The 13,278-nt window shown below is 38.4% G+C and overlaps 1 protein-coding gene across 4 annotated transcripts in view; it reads right to left on the bottom strand.

The window, feature by feature from the left end:
* Positions 1–863: 863 nt before the first annotated feature.
* TMEM232 (transmembrane protein 232) overlaps positions 864–13,278 on the bottom strand; it is a 218,430-nt gene continuing 206,015 nt past the window's right edge. For all 4 annotated transcript variants that reach the window (XM_020779999.3, XM_020779996.3, XM_020779997.3 and 1 more), the window contains 2 exons: positions 6,347–6,440; positions 864–1,413 (listed from right to left, as the gene is read on the bottom strand). In XM_020779999.3, coding sequence (XP_020635658.3) covers positions 1,183–1,413; positions 6,347–6,440 — 325 coding nt within the window. In that variant the 3' untranslated portion in view covers positions 864–1,182. The remainder of the gene's footprint in view (positions 1,414–6,346; positions 6,441–13,278) is intronic.

Here is a 13,278-nt window from a genome sequence, read left to right as displayed (position 1 = left end):
GAGTTTTTACCCCATTGGAATGCATTGAACGGGTTTCAATGCGTTTCAATGGGGTTTTTATTTTCTCTTTACGTTGTTTTCGCTTAACGGTGATTTTCCAGGAACGGATTATCGTTGTTAAATGAGGCACCACTGTATTTTCTTTTAGATTTATAGATTTAGTCATTTTAATATTTCGTTCCCAACTTTGTGACTAGGCACTTAGTTCTATATTATGACCTATATTTTGAGCCCATTTTACCATGCAATCCTTCACAATTTCATCTTCCATTCTTTGCTCAATTAAAGCAAATGCTGGATCCGTTCTTGTACATCACATGATCTCTGCCTCTACAAAGACAATTTATTATTATTATTATTCTGCTTTAGCACAGCAACTGATCCACAAGGATCCTGCATGCAGACACAACCAAAGAGAGACAGGGTATTCTACCAGGGGTTCTATTGGCCAAATCCTTGGCAGCATGCCTTCAGATATGTCACCTGTCCCAGAATGCTTGGACTAGAGACTAATGCACCAATATTCTTGCCACCAGATATGGCTATAATTAGTGATGAAGGTCATACTCACCTTTTAACATGAAAGTCCAATTTGAAGGACAAGTCATTCAACTCTGAAGAGGTGAATCATGAATTTAAAGTCAAGAACCAATGTATTATTTTTGAAATTGAATACTCTGGGATGTGGAAATGTATCTGTGGGGAGTGAGAGAATGTCTGGCTGTACTAAGAAACAAGGCTGTGATATATTCCAATAATGCAAATTCCTGAAAGTGATCTATATAGAAAATGCTTTCCATAAGCCTAGTATATAGGAGGAAGGAACTCTGATTATGAATAAGAGAACCAATTACACATGCATGGATGTTATGAAGCTCAATGGTACTTTTGTTGTTTTTATTGAAAATCTGCCTTTCCCCCCATGCTCTGGTTTTACATTCAAAATTACATCCAAGCTGCTCAATTCCTGCAGAGGTTCCTGTTTATCTTTATACATGCATTTGCAATGTCATGGCAAAAACATTGCTGGAGGGACTGTTCTGAACATGAAATCATCACTAGGAAATGGCTTACGCACTCGTTGCCCACTACTCAATACTGCTGGCTTTTCATTTTAAAAGAGGTGTTGAACTTCATTACACAGATTTGCCAGTAAGGTGCAGGCTCTCTGAAGACTGGTGACTAGGATTGGGACAGCTGTGGACTGTAGACTTGAGTGCTGGAGCTTACTTTGCTCTGTCCTTCTTCATGCTGAAAAGGAAGCTCATATGGTTTTGTTGTCTTGTGCAGCTTTTCTAAACGCCAGCTCATGATTTGCTTGAAGTGCTCTTCTTCCAGTTTTTGTTTTTCTTGAAGCTCTAGTTCCAGGAGCTTTTCTTCTAGCTTAAGCCTGAGCTGTAACTCCTTCTCCCACTGTTGAACGACAACAGCCACACAAAATTATTCTGTTAGAGAGCTTGCTATGTCTAAAAACTGTAACACTTAAACTGAATGACTCCAGAGGAGACATAAATCCTTAAGAGGGGAACTGGCAGCATTAAGCATCTAAATGTACAGAAAGGCCATTTTAAAGGTGATAAACATAAGTTAAAATAAGATGAAATAGACAGTAAATTGCCACTGCAGAGAGTGAAAGAGGTTCAGATGCAATATTATCACTAGCATTCTATATTTAGTAAAATTGCTAATTATCTATCTATTAACATGACTTACTTTAAAAGAAAAAGCAATAAAAGTTAAAAATGCAAATTATTTTTTTAAAATGTGACCGTACCCCCTCTACATTGGCCACACCCCACTGGAAGTGTAGCCCCCTTCTAGATGGTCCCATCGAGATCACCCATTCACAATTTAAAGGGATAATGAATCTTTATTAGATGGAATGAGGAATTAGCTCCAATTCATCTTGATAATGCCATGTATTACATAATTTTAAAAGAGAATCCATTTTATGTAGAAATGAACTAGATGTTAGTGGCAAATACGAAATCAAATGTGTCTGGTGCGGTGTTGCTTGAAGAGCTCAAAAGCCAGTCAGTAGCCCTGTTCAGATATTGCATATTTAAGTACATTCACCACATGATGATGGGATCTACCCTATTGTCATTATGTTGTCCTACCACAAAGATAGGGCAGTGAGTCTGAAGAGAGAGGGCTCTGCTCTCTGTGGGTGATCTCCACATGAGCTGCACCCTGATTTTCCAGGGTCCTGCATCACATAAAGATCATCCACAATTAGCAGAATTCTCTTTCTTCAGCCATTATAGCTTGAAAGTGAGAAAGGTTGCAGCTGTGCTGGGGAGGGGGAGTCCTACCCTCAATCTCTTCCCCCTGGATTGTCAATTAGACCTCTATGTAGTCAATGCTGAAGTGTCATCAGGTATTTAGATGAACATGCTTGCAATAGTTTCTGTGATTGGGAGTGCTGCCTTTTAAGCAATCCCAAGCACAGAGATATGATATGGGCATTCAGGTGAACTCACTTACAGGTCCTCTTCTGATCTTTGTATTGGTGTGATTGACATCTGGGGAAACAATTGGGCAGACTTATAAATATCCCCATGTCCCCACCATGTTACAGACTTACTTCCGGGTTATAATAACTGAATAGGGATAGCCCCCTCCCACAAGTAGACAAGTGGTCAGACTTGTGAAGAAATGGCCAGAGCCCTCTTCTTGACATAGTAAGTATCTCAGAATGTATAACTTGAACAGGGAGGGTGCAATGCCTGTATGTGTGGTTGTCACATGATAAACTATGCACATGTTCTGTACCAATCCTAATTATATAGAAACTTCTGTAACATGTGAAGTGGGGCTGAACAGGATAATCATGTTCCATTCCCAAATTCAACACCCTACTCACTGTATGGCTTTGGCCATCATCCTTCCCTTGGCTGATCCCTTCTGTCATCCTTAGTTTACAAGCTTATTTTGCACATCCTCATATAAAAATCTCCCACGTGTCCTCTATGAAGGAAAGCTACCAAATATCAGACTTTTCGCTGATGTAGGACGTAACCATATGGTACTACTACATGATAAAAGCTGCATTCAAATGGAGTTAGGTTGGAGGGGGATGAACTCAAGAAAAACTGCCTTAAAAAGTAATGTAAGAATTGTCCTACCACACAAAAGACCCTTGCAAAAGGGGGGGGAGAGGAAGGGGGAAACCACAGCAGAAGCAGAAGCACTGTTCCTGGAGCCCAAAATAGTTTGAAGGTCAAAGAGGAAAAGGGGAGGCCATGTTCAATACCTGGGATTGATGTGAAAAGCAGTAAGCACCAGGGATCAATTAGTGTGTGAAGAGCAACAGGAAGAGAGAAGAAAACAACACAGTAATTATGGATGGATGGATGGATGTTTTTAAAAGCATGGCTATCTGAAGAGGCTGTTAGTGAAGGGGATCCACAGTATCAACAACTTGGCCAAGTTTTATCATGTAGCTATTGGGATTTCAGATTTCATCTGAACTAGAGTAATACATTCACATTGATCTTTCCAACCCATGCTCACAGTCTGAATGTGTAGGTGTGAGTGTTTAAAATAAACTACAAAGATTAAAAGAACATGGACAGTATTTATAAAGCTATTTACTTACTTAATTAGTCCAGTGCTTTTTGCCCAAATCCAAGATAGCTCTACCAGGCAGTTGTTTTTTTTTACAATAACAGCTGTACAAATATTGTGCAGCATTAACGAAAAGTGGTAACGACTACAGTGAAGAAGTTCATATCTCTGTTTTGAGCCTCCATCACATTATTACTGCATTAATGGAGGCCCTGGAGATACAGTCTGATATGTAAAAACAGCAACTCAGAGTAGAATGTAATAAAAATTTGATGTTTACTAAGAAAACAGTGCAGCTTATTTTTAAAAGGGGGAGCAAAGATAAAGGGTTTGGAAATAATAGCCATATAAAAAGGAGGGATAAAACCTTAAAACACAAGGGAAAGGATTTCAAATTCTAAAGAACTGTGTTGGGGAGGTGATTAATGCTATGGGAGGCTTCCAATTATATTACAGACTGGCTAATCTTAAATAATAAAATGTCTCTCATCTAACAAAGTATTGTATAAATAAACGAGCAGCTTAGGGGTATGTTTGCCACCATGCCCATTATTATCAGCTGATAGAACTGCCTAGAGTCATAAAATATATTTCAGTATACTTAGTATTTTTGCTGCCTCCAGAGTCAGAATTCAGTGGTGAATTAACTCAAACTTTTTTTTAATATACTTCTTTTCACATCCCCAAATAGCTTAAAAACATCAGAATTTAGGAACATTTCAAAAGACAAAACACTCTGGAAAGTTGTTAGATGGCAAGAGCTAAGATTGTCATGTGCAACAGTTTTTTTAAAAAAAAATGTTAGCATTTCTGATATTTATCCATTGTGGAGATTACAACAAAGGAAGAAAACATTCATGAACCCATATCCAATACATGCCAGGAGTGATCATAATGATTGCAAATATTGAAGTATTTAATATTTTGATGTGGTTTTTTCTGAAAGTGGGAACAAAAAAAAAAAAACAGCTGAAATAAAGTTTTGCAAGACTTCAAAATTCAATGTGATTAAAATTTGCCCTCAAATTGAAATATAAATTTTGAATTAAAAATGTAATTGATCAACTATTTCAATTGATTAAATGAATGAACAAGTATAGCAATTTCTGAATTCTACTACATATATCAGATATTGTCAAATACTGGCAGAATATTACTAACAGCTACATGTCAGATGTTTTAAAATGCTGATGGCTATTCCACACCAGCTGTCAGATGTTGTGAAAAGTTGAAGTCTGATTCAGGATGTTGGGATATCAATTTCTGGTGCTGAATATAAAACACCTGAAGAATATCTAACAAATATACAAAAATATAGTCAACCACATCTTTTGCACTGGACACCTTCCAGGTGGAATGTTTGAGCAAATTTGTTTACTTCCAGTGAAAATATGCATAAGGCTGTGATAAATAAACCATTTAACTGGTTTATGAATATAAGAACTTTGACTTTAATAGATTTGAGAGATGGTTTGTGTGCAGGCACACCAAGTTGCTTTATAAATTCCATTATTAGTGATCTAATGCTAACCCTTTTAACAAGCTATGCGTAGATAATAAGGTCCCATTAATTATTTTTCACTCACAAAAATGCAAGCCCTGGTAGTGTATATTTGGAAATACCTTATTACTGCGACCTATATTTTTGCTAAGTTCAACAAGCTGGCTTCTGACTCTGCTTCAGAACTGAAGATCTACTCTCATGTGCAAGTACCATATTAAAACTTTATACTGGCCAACAGGCATCCTTTAGGGACAGAAAACATGTAGCCTTCCTGGTCTTTGCTGAATTGTATCAACCCTCACCTTTGCTATGCTAGCTAAGACTGGGGGTGGGTGGGTGTTGGACTCCAGGAACATCTGAAGGGCCACACATTCCCCACTCTTGTTTGATGAAGGCAACCTTCCAGTCAGGCAACCAATTGAAGGATGAGGGACTATTGCTGATAAAGAAGAGGGAGAATTGTAATAACCTGGCAATCATATTGGGTGGAGCCATTTAGAAAAGTTTCACTTGGGAAGCAGATATTTTCCATGTCAGCATTTAATTACTTATTAGAGGGTGCTTAAACACTTCAAGTATCTTAAATAATGTACCATAGACACTCATATAAGGTACTTTTATGACATGTAGGATAGAAATATTTCCAACCAACAAACAACGGTTAAGATGTACAAATATTCTCTCTTTTGTTTTGGAGGGCATGTAGAATCATGTCCTTTCACTCACTCATGTCGATGTTCTTACACTCTTTCCCACTTATTCCTAAAGAAGCATAGATCTGGCAAGAGAGTAGATGAAAGATAGGACCATGCTTTTACTGCAAAGGCCAGATGAGAGCACACTTTTCTTTATTCAGTGCTGCCTTCTGGAAAGGTCCTGGAAAACCCGTGTGAATCCTCCCATGCCCCACACATTTTGAGAAGAAGAGTTTATGCATTTCAGGTCAGAAAAGGCCAACAGGATAAAAACTGGTTCATATAGTTCACAAGCCCTCCCTGCTCTAGTGTTTATGTTGCATCCTTCTGAAAAACACAATCCAAACTCCATTCTCATGTCTGAAAGTAGGATACACAGACAACCCACTTCTTGGATCTATAAGCTGGAGTTTTGTCTCATTTCGTGCAGAACCTAACAACAACAAAAGGATGTGCCCCGTACCTCATAAAAATAATTAGGAACTGTTGAGATTGTTTTGTTGATAACAGCATATTGAGGGTTTCTAATACACAAGACTGAATTCATGAAAGGGTTCCTTTTAATATCTGCCTTTACCTGAGTTTCAACAATTTTCCGTAGTTCCATATCTGTGCGGGTGAAGTAATCTGGATATGGATATTTTGGCACCCCAGCTTGCAGAAGTTCTTCCCTTTAGGAAAGAAAGAATACATTTATTATCTGGTTTTAACTCTGGATTTCTAGGAATGCTCATCCATGGTGATAGAACAGATGTAAGAAAAGTTTCCCAGTGCTTTGAGAAATCTCTGCAGCAGATGAGGCACTGGGCTCCAATAATTTCTTCAGATGGAGAAAGTCTGTACAGATGTCTCTTGTGGAGGAAGAAGCTCAAAATCAGCATTAGATTTTTCACAGCATAATGCTGAATCATTTAACCTTTACTTGGTATATTTGGATAAGGAAGGAAGGAAGGAAGGAAGGAAGGAAGACAGTTCTGATCTATTATCACATTTATTTCTGCAATTATGCTTGGCTGCATAATTATTCTGAGTTCAGGTTATAATTATAATCATAAAGATCATTAAGTGTTAGAGCTTTCTGGCTAAAATAAAGCACATATGCAATATAGATCTATTTAAGAGGCTTCCCTCCCTTAAACATGCTGAAAGTATTTAATTTTCAGAGGGTAAATTAAAAAGCAATAACCCCTCAATAACATGGTTTATAATATAAAACACAAAAAATAAAGAAGAAGAACATCCAACATTAACCAGCTTGCATGCCCAAAGCCTGCCAAAATCACAACACTTTCAGGAGGTAACAAAATGCCATCATATAGATTGCCTGGAGCAGGAAGTTCTTAAAAACACGTGCCAGTAGGGATGTGTCAGTGAACATTTTTCGTATTTGTTTCATTTTGGGTTATTTGGGGGTGGGGGGGTCTCTCTTTAGTTTTAGTGTTTTCATGGACCTGTCCTTTCATTTTACATGAAAGGGAAAGGTGTGGGTTTTTTAGATCATTTGTTTCATGTTTTTCCCATTCATGTTCTTTGGAACTCCAAAAGCCCTTTTAAAAAGCTTTAAAACGTTTCCGAAACAAAACAAAATTTAAAAAAATCTAAAGCAAAGCAACCAGAGAATCCACAGACTCCATAGCAGGCAACACCACCCCCACCCCCAAACCCCATTGTCCATGTAGTCCAGTGTCAACATTCAAACAAAGCTTTTCTTGTACACCGCCAAACAATGGTCTCAAACTGCTGCCTGCCACTGACTATATGATACAGGCCTTACAACTTTTGTCAATATTTTCCTACTTTTGCTTACTTGGTTGGTAAATTCCTTTCAGCCTCTTCGTTTGTGTCACCTCCTTTTAAACTCTGTGCACTGCCTTTTCAGCAGGATAGCCCTTTGTAAATCACTTTGGGTTTTTTTTTTTTCTTCTTCCATTGCCATTGATTTTGCAGCACCTGAAGTGCAATCGGCAGTTTGCTAAGTGCACACACAAAATAGCTTTGGAAATGATTTCAGATAAGGCTGAAAGCAAGGACCGATCCAGTGTGTCATGACCCAGAAGCAGAAACAGGGAAGAGCTGCAATATTTCCAGTTAAGCAGAAAACAGACAATGGCTCTCAAATCAACAGTCTTTTGAAGTTTTGTTTGTGAATGCGGACCTTGAAACAATCCTTGAACTTTTCTTTAAAATTGTAAGACAGAACCCCATTACTGAATTGTCAAGACAAAGACGAAGTTCTTTGTGTGCTGTATCGCATTAATATATTAGAATTCTAATACCTGGCCAAATAAATGAAACAAATTCAGAAGACTTATTTCCCTTCTTTCCACATCCAACATCTCTATGACTATATGTTGTTGTTGTTGTTGTTGTTGTTGTTGTTGTTGTTGTTGTTGTTGTTGTTGTCGTCGTCGTCGTCGTCGTCGTCGTCGTCGTCGTCATTATGTGCCTTCAAGTCACCTCCAACTTATGGCAACCTTATAAATGGGTGATCTCCAAAATATTCTGTCCTCAACAGCCAAATTCAAGACTGTAGCTTCCTTTAGGGAGTCAATCCATCTTGTATTTGATCTTCCTCTTTTTCTCTTGCCTTCAATCTTTCCCAGCATCATGAGAATACTGCCTTCTCATGATGTGCCGAAAGTAGGGCAGCCTCAGTTTCAATTTTTTTGTCTCCTGAGATTGCTAAGGCTTGATTTGCTCTAGGACCCGTATGTCTTTCTGGCAATTCGTTTGCCTTTCTGTCAAGTTGTTTCAAGTCATTGCTGCTTTCTGCCAGTAAGATGATATCTGTATTTCTTTAATTACTGATGTAATCATTCGGTTTATCTCTATGTGACAGTAGCTGAAAAACTGCATTCAGGATTCTGGCCCTATTTCTGTCATTCCTATACTGACCACCTGGTGAGGTCCATGTGTACAGCTGCCTGGTTGTTTGAAACACGAATTTGAAATAAATAGATGGTTAGCTTCACAGAATTCTATGAGTTGTTCTCCTGCTTCATTTTTTGACCCCTAGGCCAAATTTCCAACAATGTCTGGTTTGTTCCTTACTCTTGTGTTCCAGCCCCATATGATTATAAGTAGAGATGGGGTATTTGTATTCATAGACGAATACGGATATCGCCCCGCAGGTGGAAATAACGAGGGTCCAGCCCCATGGAGCTGGACTGTCCACTACCGTTCAGCTGCTGTCATGGGCACAGCAGTGCCTTCCCATCGTGCCGTGCTCTGCAATGGATTAGCCACTCCTGGCTGGAGGTGGGATGACAAGACTCTCTGCCAGGGTGCGGAGTGGCTAATCCATTGTGGAGAACAGCGTGATAGGAAGGTGTTGTTGAGGCCGCGGCAGTGGCCGAACGGTGAGTAGATGGTTATCTCCACCTCATTATTTCCACCTGCAGGGGGATATTCGTATTCGGCTACAAATATCCCCATCTCTAATTATAAGAATGTCTTGTTTTTACTGTATATCTGATTAATTTCCTCCTAGATGCTTGCATAAAACTTCCAATTTCACCTTCTTTAGTATTGGTAGTTGGAACATAGACATGAATGATGAACAGTGATAGGTTTTCCACAGAGTCTGATTGATATTATTCGGTCAAACCTTGCATTATAGCCCCTAATTGCCTGGACTATATCTTGCCTCAGTATTAGAGCCACTCCATTTCTTCTGAGTTTGTCATTTCCAGAGTAGAACACTTTATAGTTCTCTGACTGAAAATATCCCATTTTATTCCACTTTAGCTCACCGACCCCAAGCACTACAATGTTTAAATGTATAGTTTCATGCTTTACAGTTTCCAATTTATATTGATTCTCACATTTCAGGTTCCAATTATATGTTTTTGGACTTTCCTTTCACTTCTGTACATGCCAGCCACTAGACATCTGTTCGACTTTAATCTAGTTACGTCATTAGCAACAGAGCTAATTGTTAGATAGTCTGATATCTATTATTAGATATTGGAGACCAATTATATTTTAATCAAGCTTTCTACTTTCTATTTTACTGGAGATCTTTTGTCCCATTCAAGGTTTGAAAGGTGATAGTGCATCAGAGTCTGATAAAAGCTAGGAGAGCTATTTTTTGGAACTACTGTTCCCAGGGGGTACAATGACTCGAATATTCCAGGAATTGTAATCTAAAGCAAGGAATTGCTTTAAGCTACGATTCCATTCATTCCTCACTGAACATCAGTACTATTAAAGGAAGTGCTAATCATGTAATATAAAATTATGAGGTGAGAAACGTGGGTGATTAGCACTATCCCCATTCATGGACATTTCTGTTGCCCATCATGTGTTGCCCATAACGAAAAACGTCAACATTGGGCTTTTGTATGGAAAATTCAGCTAGTAATTGTGAGAGACGACCAGTGCAAAGGCAGGTGGGTGCAGGACAGAGCATCAAATGCAATGATTTTAAAAGCCCATGTAGCCCCACTTACTGATATATAACACAGTTTTTAAATGGATTAAAAGTTTTCCCAAGATACACACATTCACCCAAAAACCACATGACTGCCACATGACGTTAAACTGACTTCAGAATCCCCAGTCCTTTTCCCAATTCATTTTCAAAGAGTACTGCACTCTAAATCATGGATAGCCTTTCAGGCCAATGGGAAGCAAACTGGAATTGAACAGAATAAGATTACAAACAGTGCTTCCAATAGTCTTCATTTGGCTAGGTTGGCAGTATTTCTTTATATTGGCTTGGTGCCCTTTCCCACTTTTTTAATGAATTTGGAACCCAGGCCAGCAGCTATGTAGCATGCTTAAAATACTGTAAAATTCAGCCAACCAGCTAATATAATAACTTATATTCACCCCAGACTGTCCACCATTACCCTTTTAGTAAACAACAAAGCAGCATCAAGTATAGTACTAACTGAATTTTTAAACAGTAAGAACTTCTGTCTACACATAGAACTCATTCCATAAAGGATATTCAACAGGTTTAAATGGTACAAAGCACTTTTAGTATATGTGCTACAGAAGCGAGCACAATGGTACAAAGCACTTTTATATCCCTAACCTTGGAAACCAGTCCCACTGAGTTCAATAAATCTTACTTAACAAATAGTTCCGTACAAGATTAAGGCTTAGTCCTCTCATTTTTACTGGTTTGAAAACATTCCAATATATAGTGAAAAGTTTTATATTGTCAGCAAACACTTTTGATTACTACAGTTGCTTCAACCAGTGTCATCACATTCCTGTTCCCAGTTAGTCTGCTTTTTTCCTGCTTAATTTTTGTCTAACATATTTGTTGTTTTTTCCTAGTACAATCTGCCTAATGATCTTAATTATATACAATCCATTGGTTTATATTACCCTTCTAGGTTTTCTTCTCATTTCTGGATTTTGATGCTTGATTGTTTCATCTGGGCTTCTGTCTGTAAATTAATGCTTCCCTGTCTCTCTCTTGATTGTTCATTTTAGACGCATCCCACTGTATGAGATTTTTTTTAAAGCCAAGAGATGTGCTGAACTGTAATTTTTTAATTTCAAGGAAGGACTTCATATTGACTTCCTGCTAGGTTGGTAATTGAAGTCATTTTATTTATGTTGAAAGTGTCAAATAATAACTCCTTCAATCGGTACAACAATGCCATGCACACACAGTGTGAGACTAATGTACATTAAACAATATGGGGGTGATGAGGCCTGACATAGCCTAATGTAAAGTGATGCATGCCTCCATATTGCTTTCAAGATTTTTTTTCCTGTTTTGTCTTACAGTTTGCTTTAAGTGGACAAAAGTGAATAGCTGCAAACCCTGGCATTTTTGCCAATAAACCTTGAACAAATCGACACAATAAGTAATAAGCAACTGGAACATGGCCACCTTTTTTTCTGCAGTTTCCTACACAGTCTACCCCTGGGAAATGTTATGTAGGTCACAATACCTGACATAAGCACTGCCACATCTATCTCAGCCTTAATTGCAGGTTCAATTGTTCCCCAGCTGCACCTTAGCTATTACAAGACTCTGATTAGTCAAAGGCTTCCTTGCTATGGATGTTGACTGCAGAGGTTTCTGCCTATCTGAGAAAGAGTTGCAAGCCAGCGCTAGCTATGGACAATATTTGAAAGACAGCTATTGCTCTCTTCTATCAAGTGCTTGTCATTTAATGTTTTGTGACCCATACACGGAGGCTTTGATCACTGATTTCAGAATCTCAACGCACAGTTATGTTTCTTAATTATTATATATCATTGCAGTGACTGTACCAGAGTGCTTGTCTGTTTCACAATATGGTCCCAATTCTGTCCAAACGTTTTAGAGTTCTTCAGTATGTTTACATAAGGATGTAGTACATGCTTGCAAAATTACTCATTCTCAGTGAAATTGACTGTCTCAAGGCCTGTCAAAAAATCACGGGGATCTGTGAGATTTCCTGACTCTGTTAGAACAAGCAGGGAAAGCATTTGTTTTCCACCACGATTTCCAGAACCTGTAATAACTGCACACAATAAATGTATTTCCTTTTGTATAGAAGTACAAGTACCAAAGACTTGGCTGATTGACGAAAAAGATCAAAGAAAAACCCCATCCAATGCTTCTGTTTTGTGCTGTTGTAACTTTGCACAATTGTACTATAGGAACAAAAATTACTTTGCAATCGTAACAGTTGTAATCAATACAAGCAAAAAATATCTCCCATGTTTCCAGGTAAGAGAATTTTAAAATGTGTTTTGTCCTTGTACACAAAAATGTGACAAGTAAGGAATCACATTCCAACTTTTAAATTCAGCTGGACTATCAATCATCTAAATGTTGAGGTCTACTTTCCTGACCTTTCATAGACTGAGGACAACCTTTTACATGTATGTAAGTAAATCTGAGGTCACTCCCAGCCCAAGCCAGAGGACACAGAGTGGGGTGGCCTCTTGTTCCAACTATAAGTTTTCATATACCCTCATTAGACTCTGGATTTTTGTAGGGTCACGAAATGAGAAGGCTGATGATCACCAGATAATTAGGATAGCAAAAAGTCTTAGAGAGAGAAGTTAAAGAAGTCACCACACATGCAGGGATGTCTGCCAGCAGTGCTCCTGATGGGCGACTAGTAGAAGAGGACCTTGAATAAGCCTGCCCTGCCCTCAGGAGGACTGTGTTTTATTAACCTTACAAGCTCATAGATAGTTGACAGTATACAGATAGTTGACAGAGTTCAGATAGGACAATGATTACATAATGCTGTTAGGATTGGCCCAAAGGAAGGCTTTGAAGTTAGCTCCCTATCACTATGAGAAAGAGGAAGATTGGGCAGCCACGCCTCTCAGAAGCAGCTATGACATCATCCAGGAGAGTTTGCTCTACTACTGTAGGATCAGTCAACAGCTTAGCAACTTTGGGGAGGGGCATTCCCCCATAGATTTTCTATGTGATACTAACCAGTTTTCCACATATAGGTAGAAGTGGTACAAGTCTACAAAACTACAGTACACTGTAATTCTGAATGCATAATTCAATTCTTAAACATATGAAACCAAGAT

Source organism: Pogona vitticeps, chromosome 2 (genome assembly GCF_051106095.1).
Source record: "Pogona vitticeps strain Pit_001003342236 chromosome 2, PviZW2.1, whole genome shotgun sequence".
Taxonomy (NCBI): domain Eukaryota; kingdom Metazoa; phylum Chordata; class Lepidosauria; order Squamata; family Agamidae; genus Pogona; species Pogona vitticeps.
The sequence above is the reverse complement of the archived record's forward strand: the minus strand, read 5'-3'. Positions and strand labels throughout refer to the sequence as shown.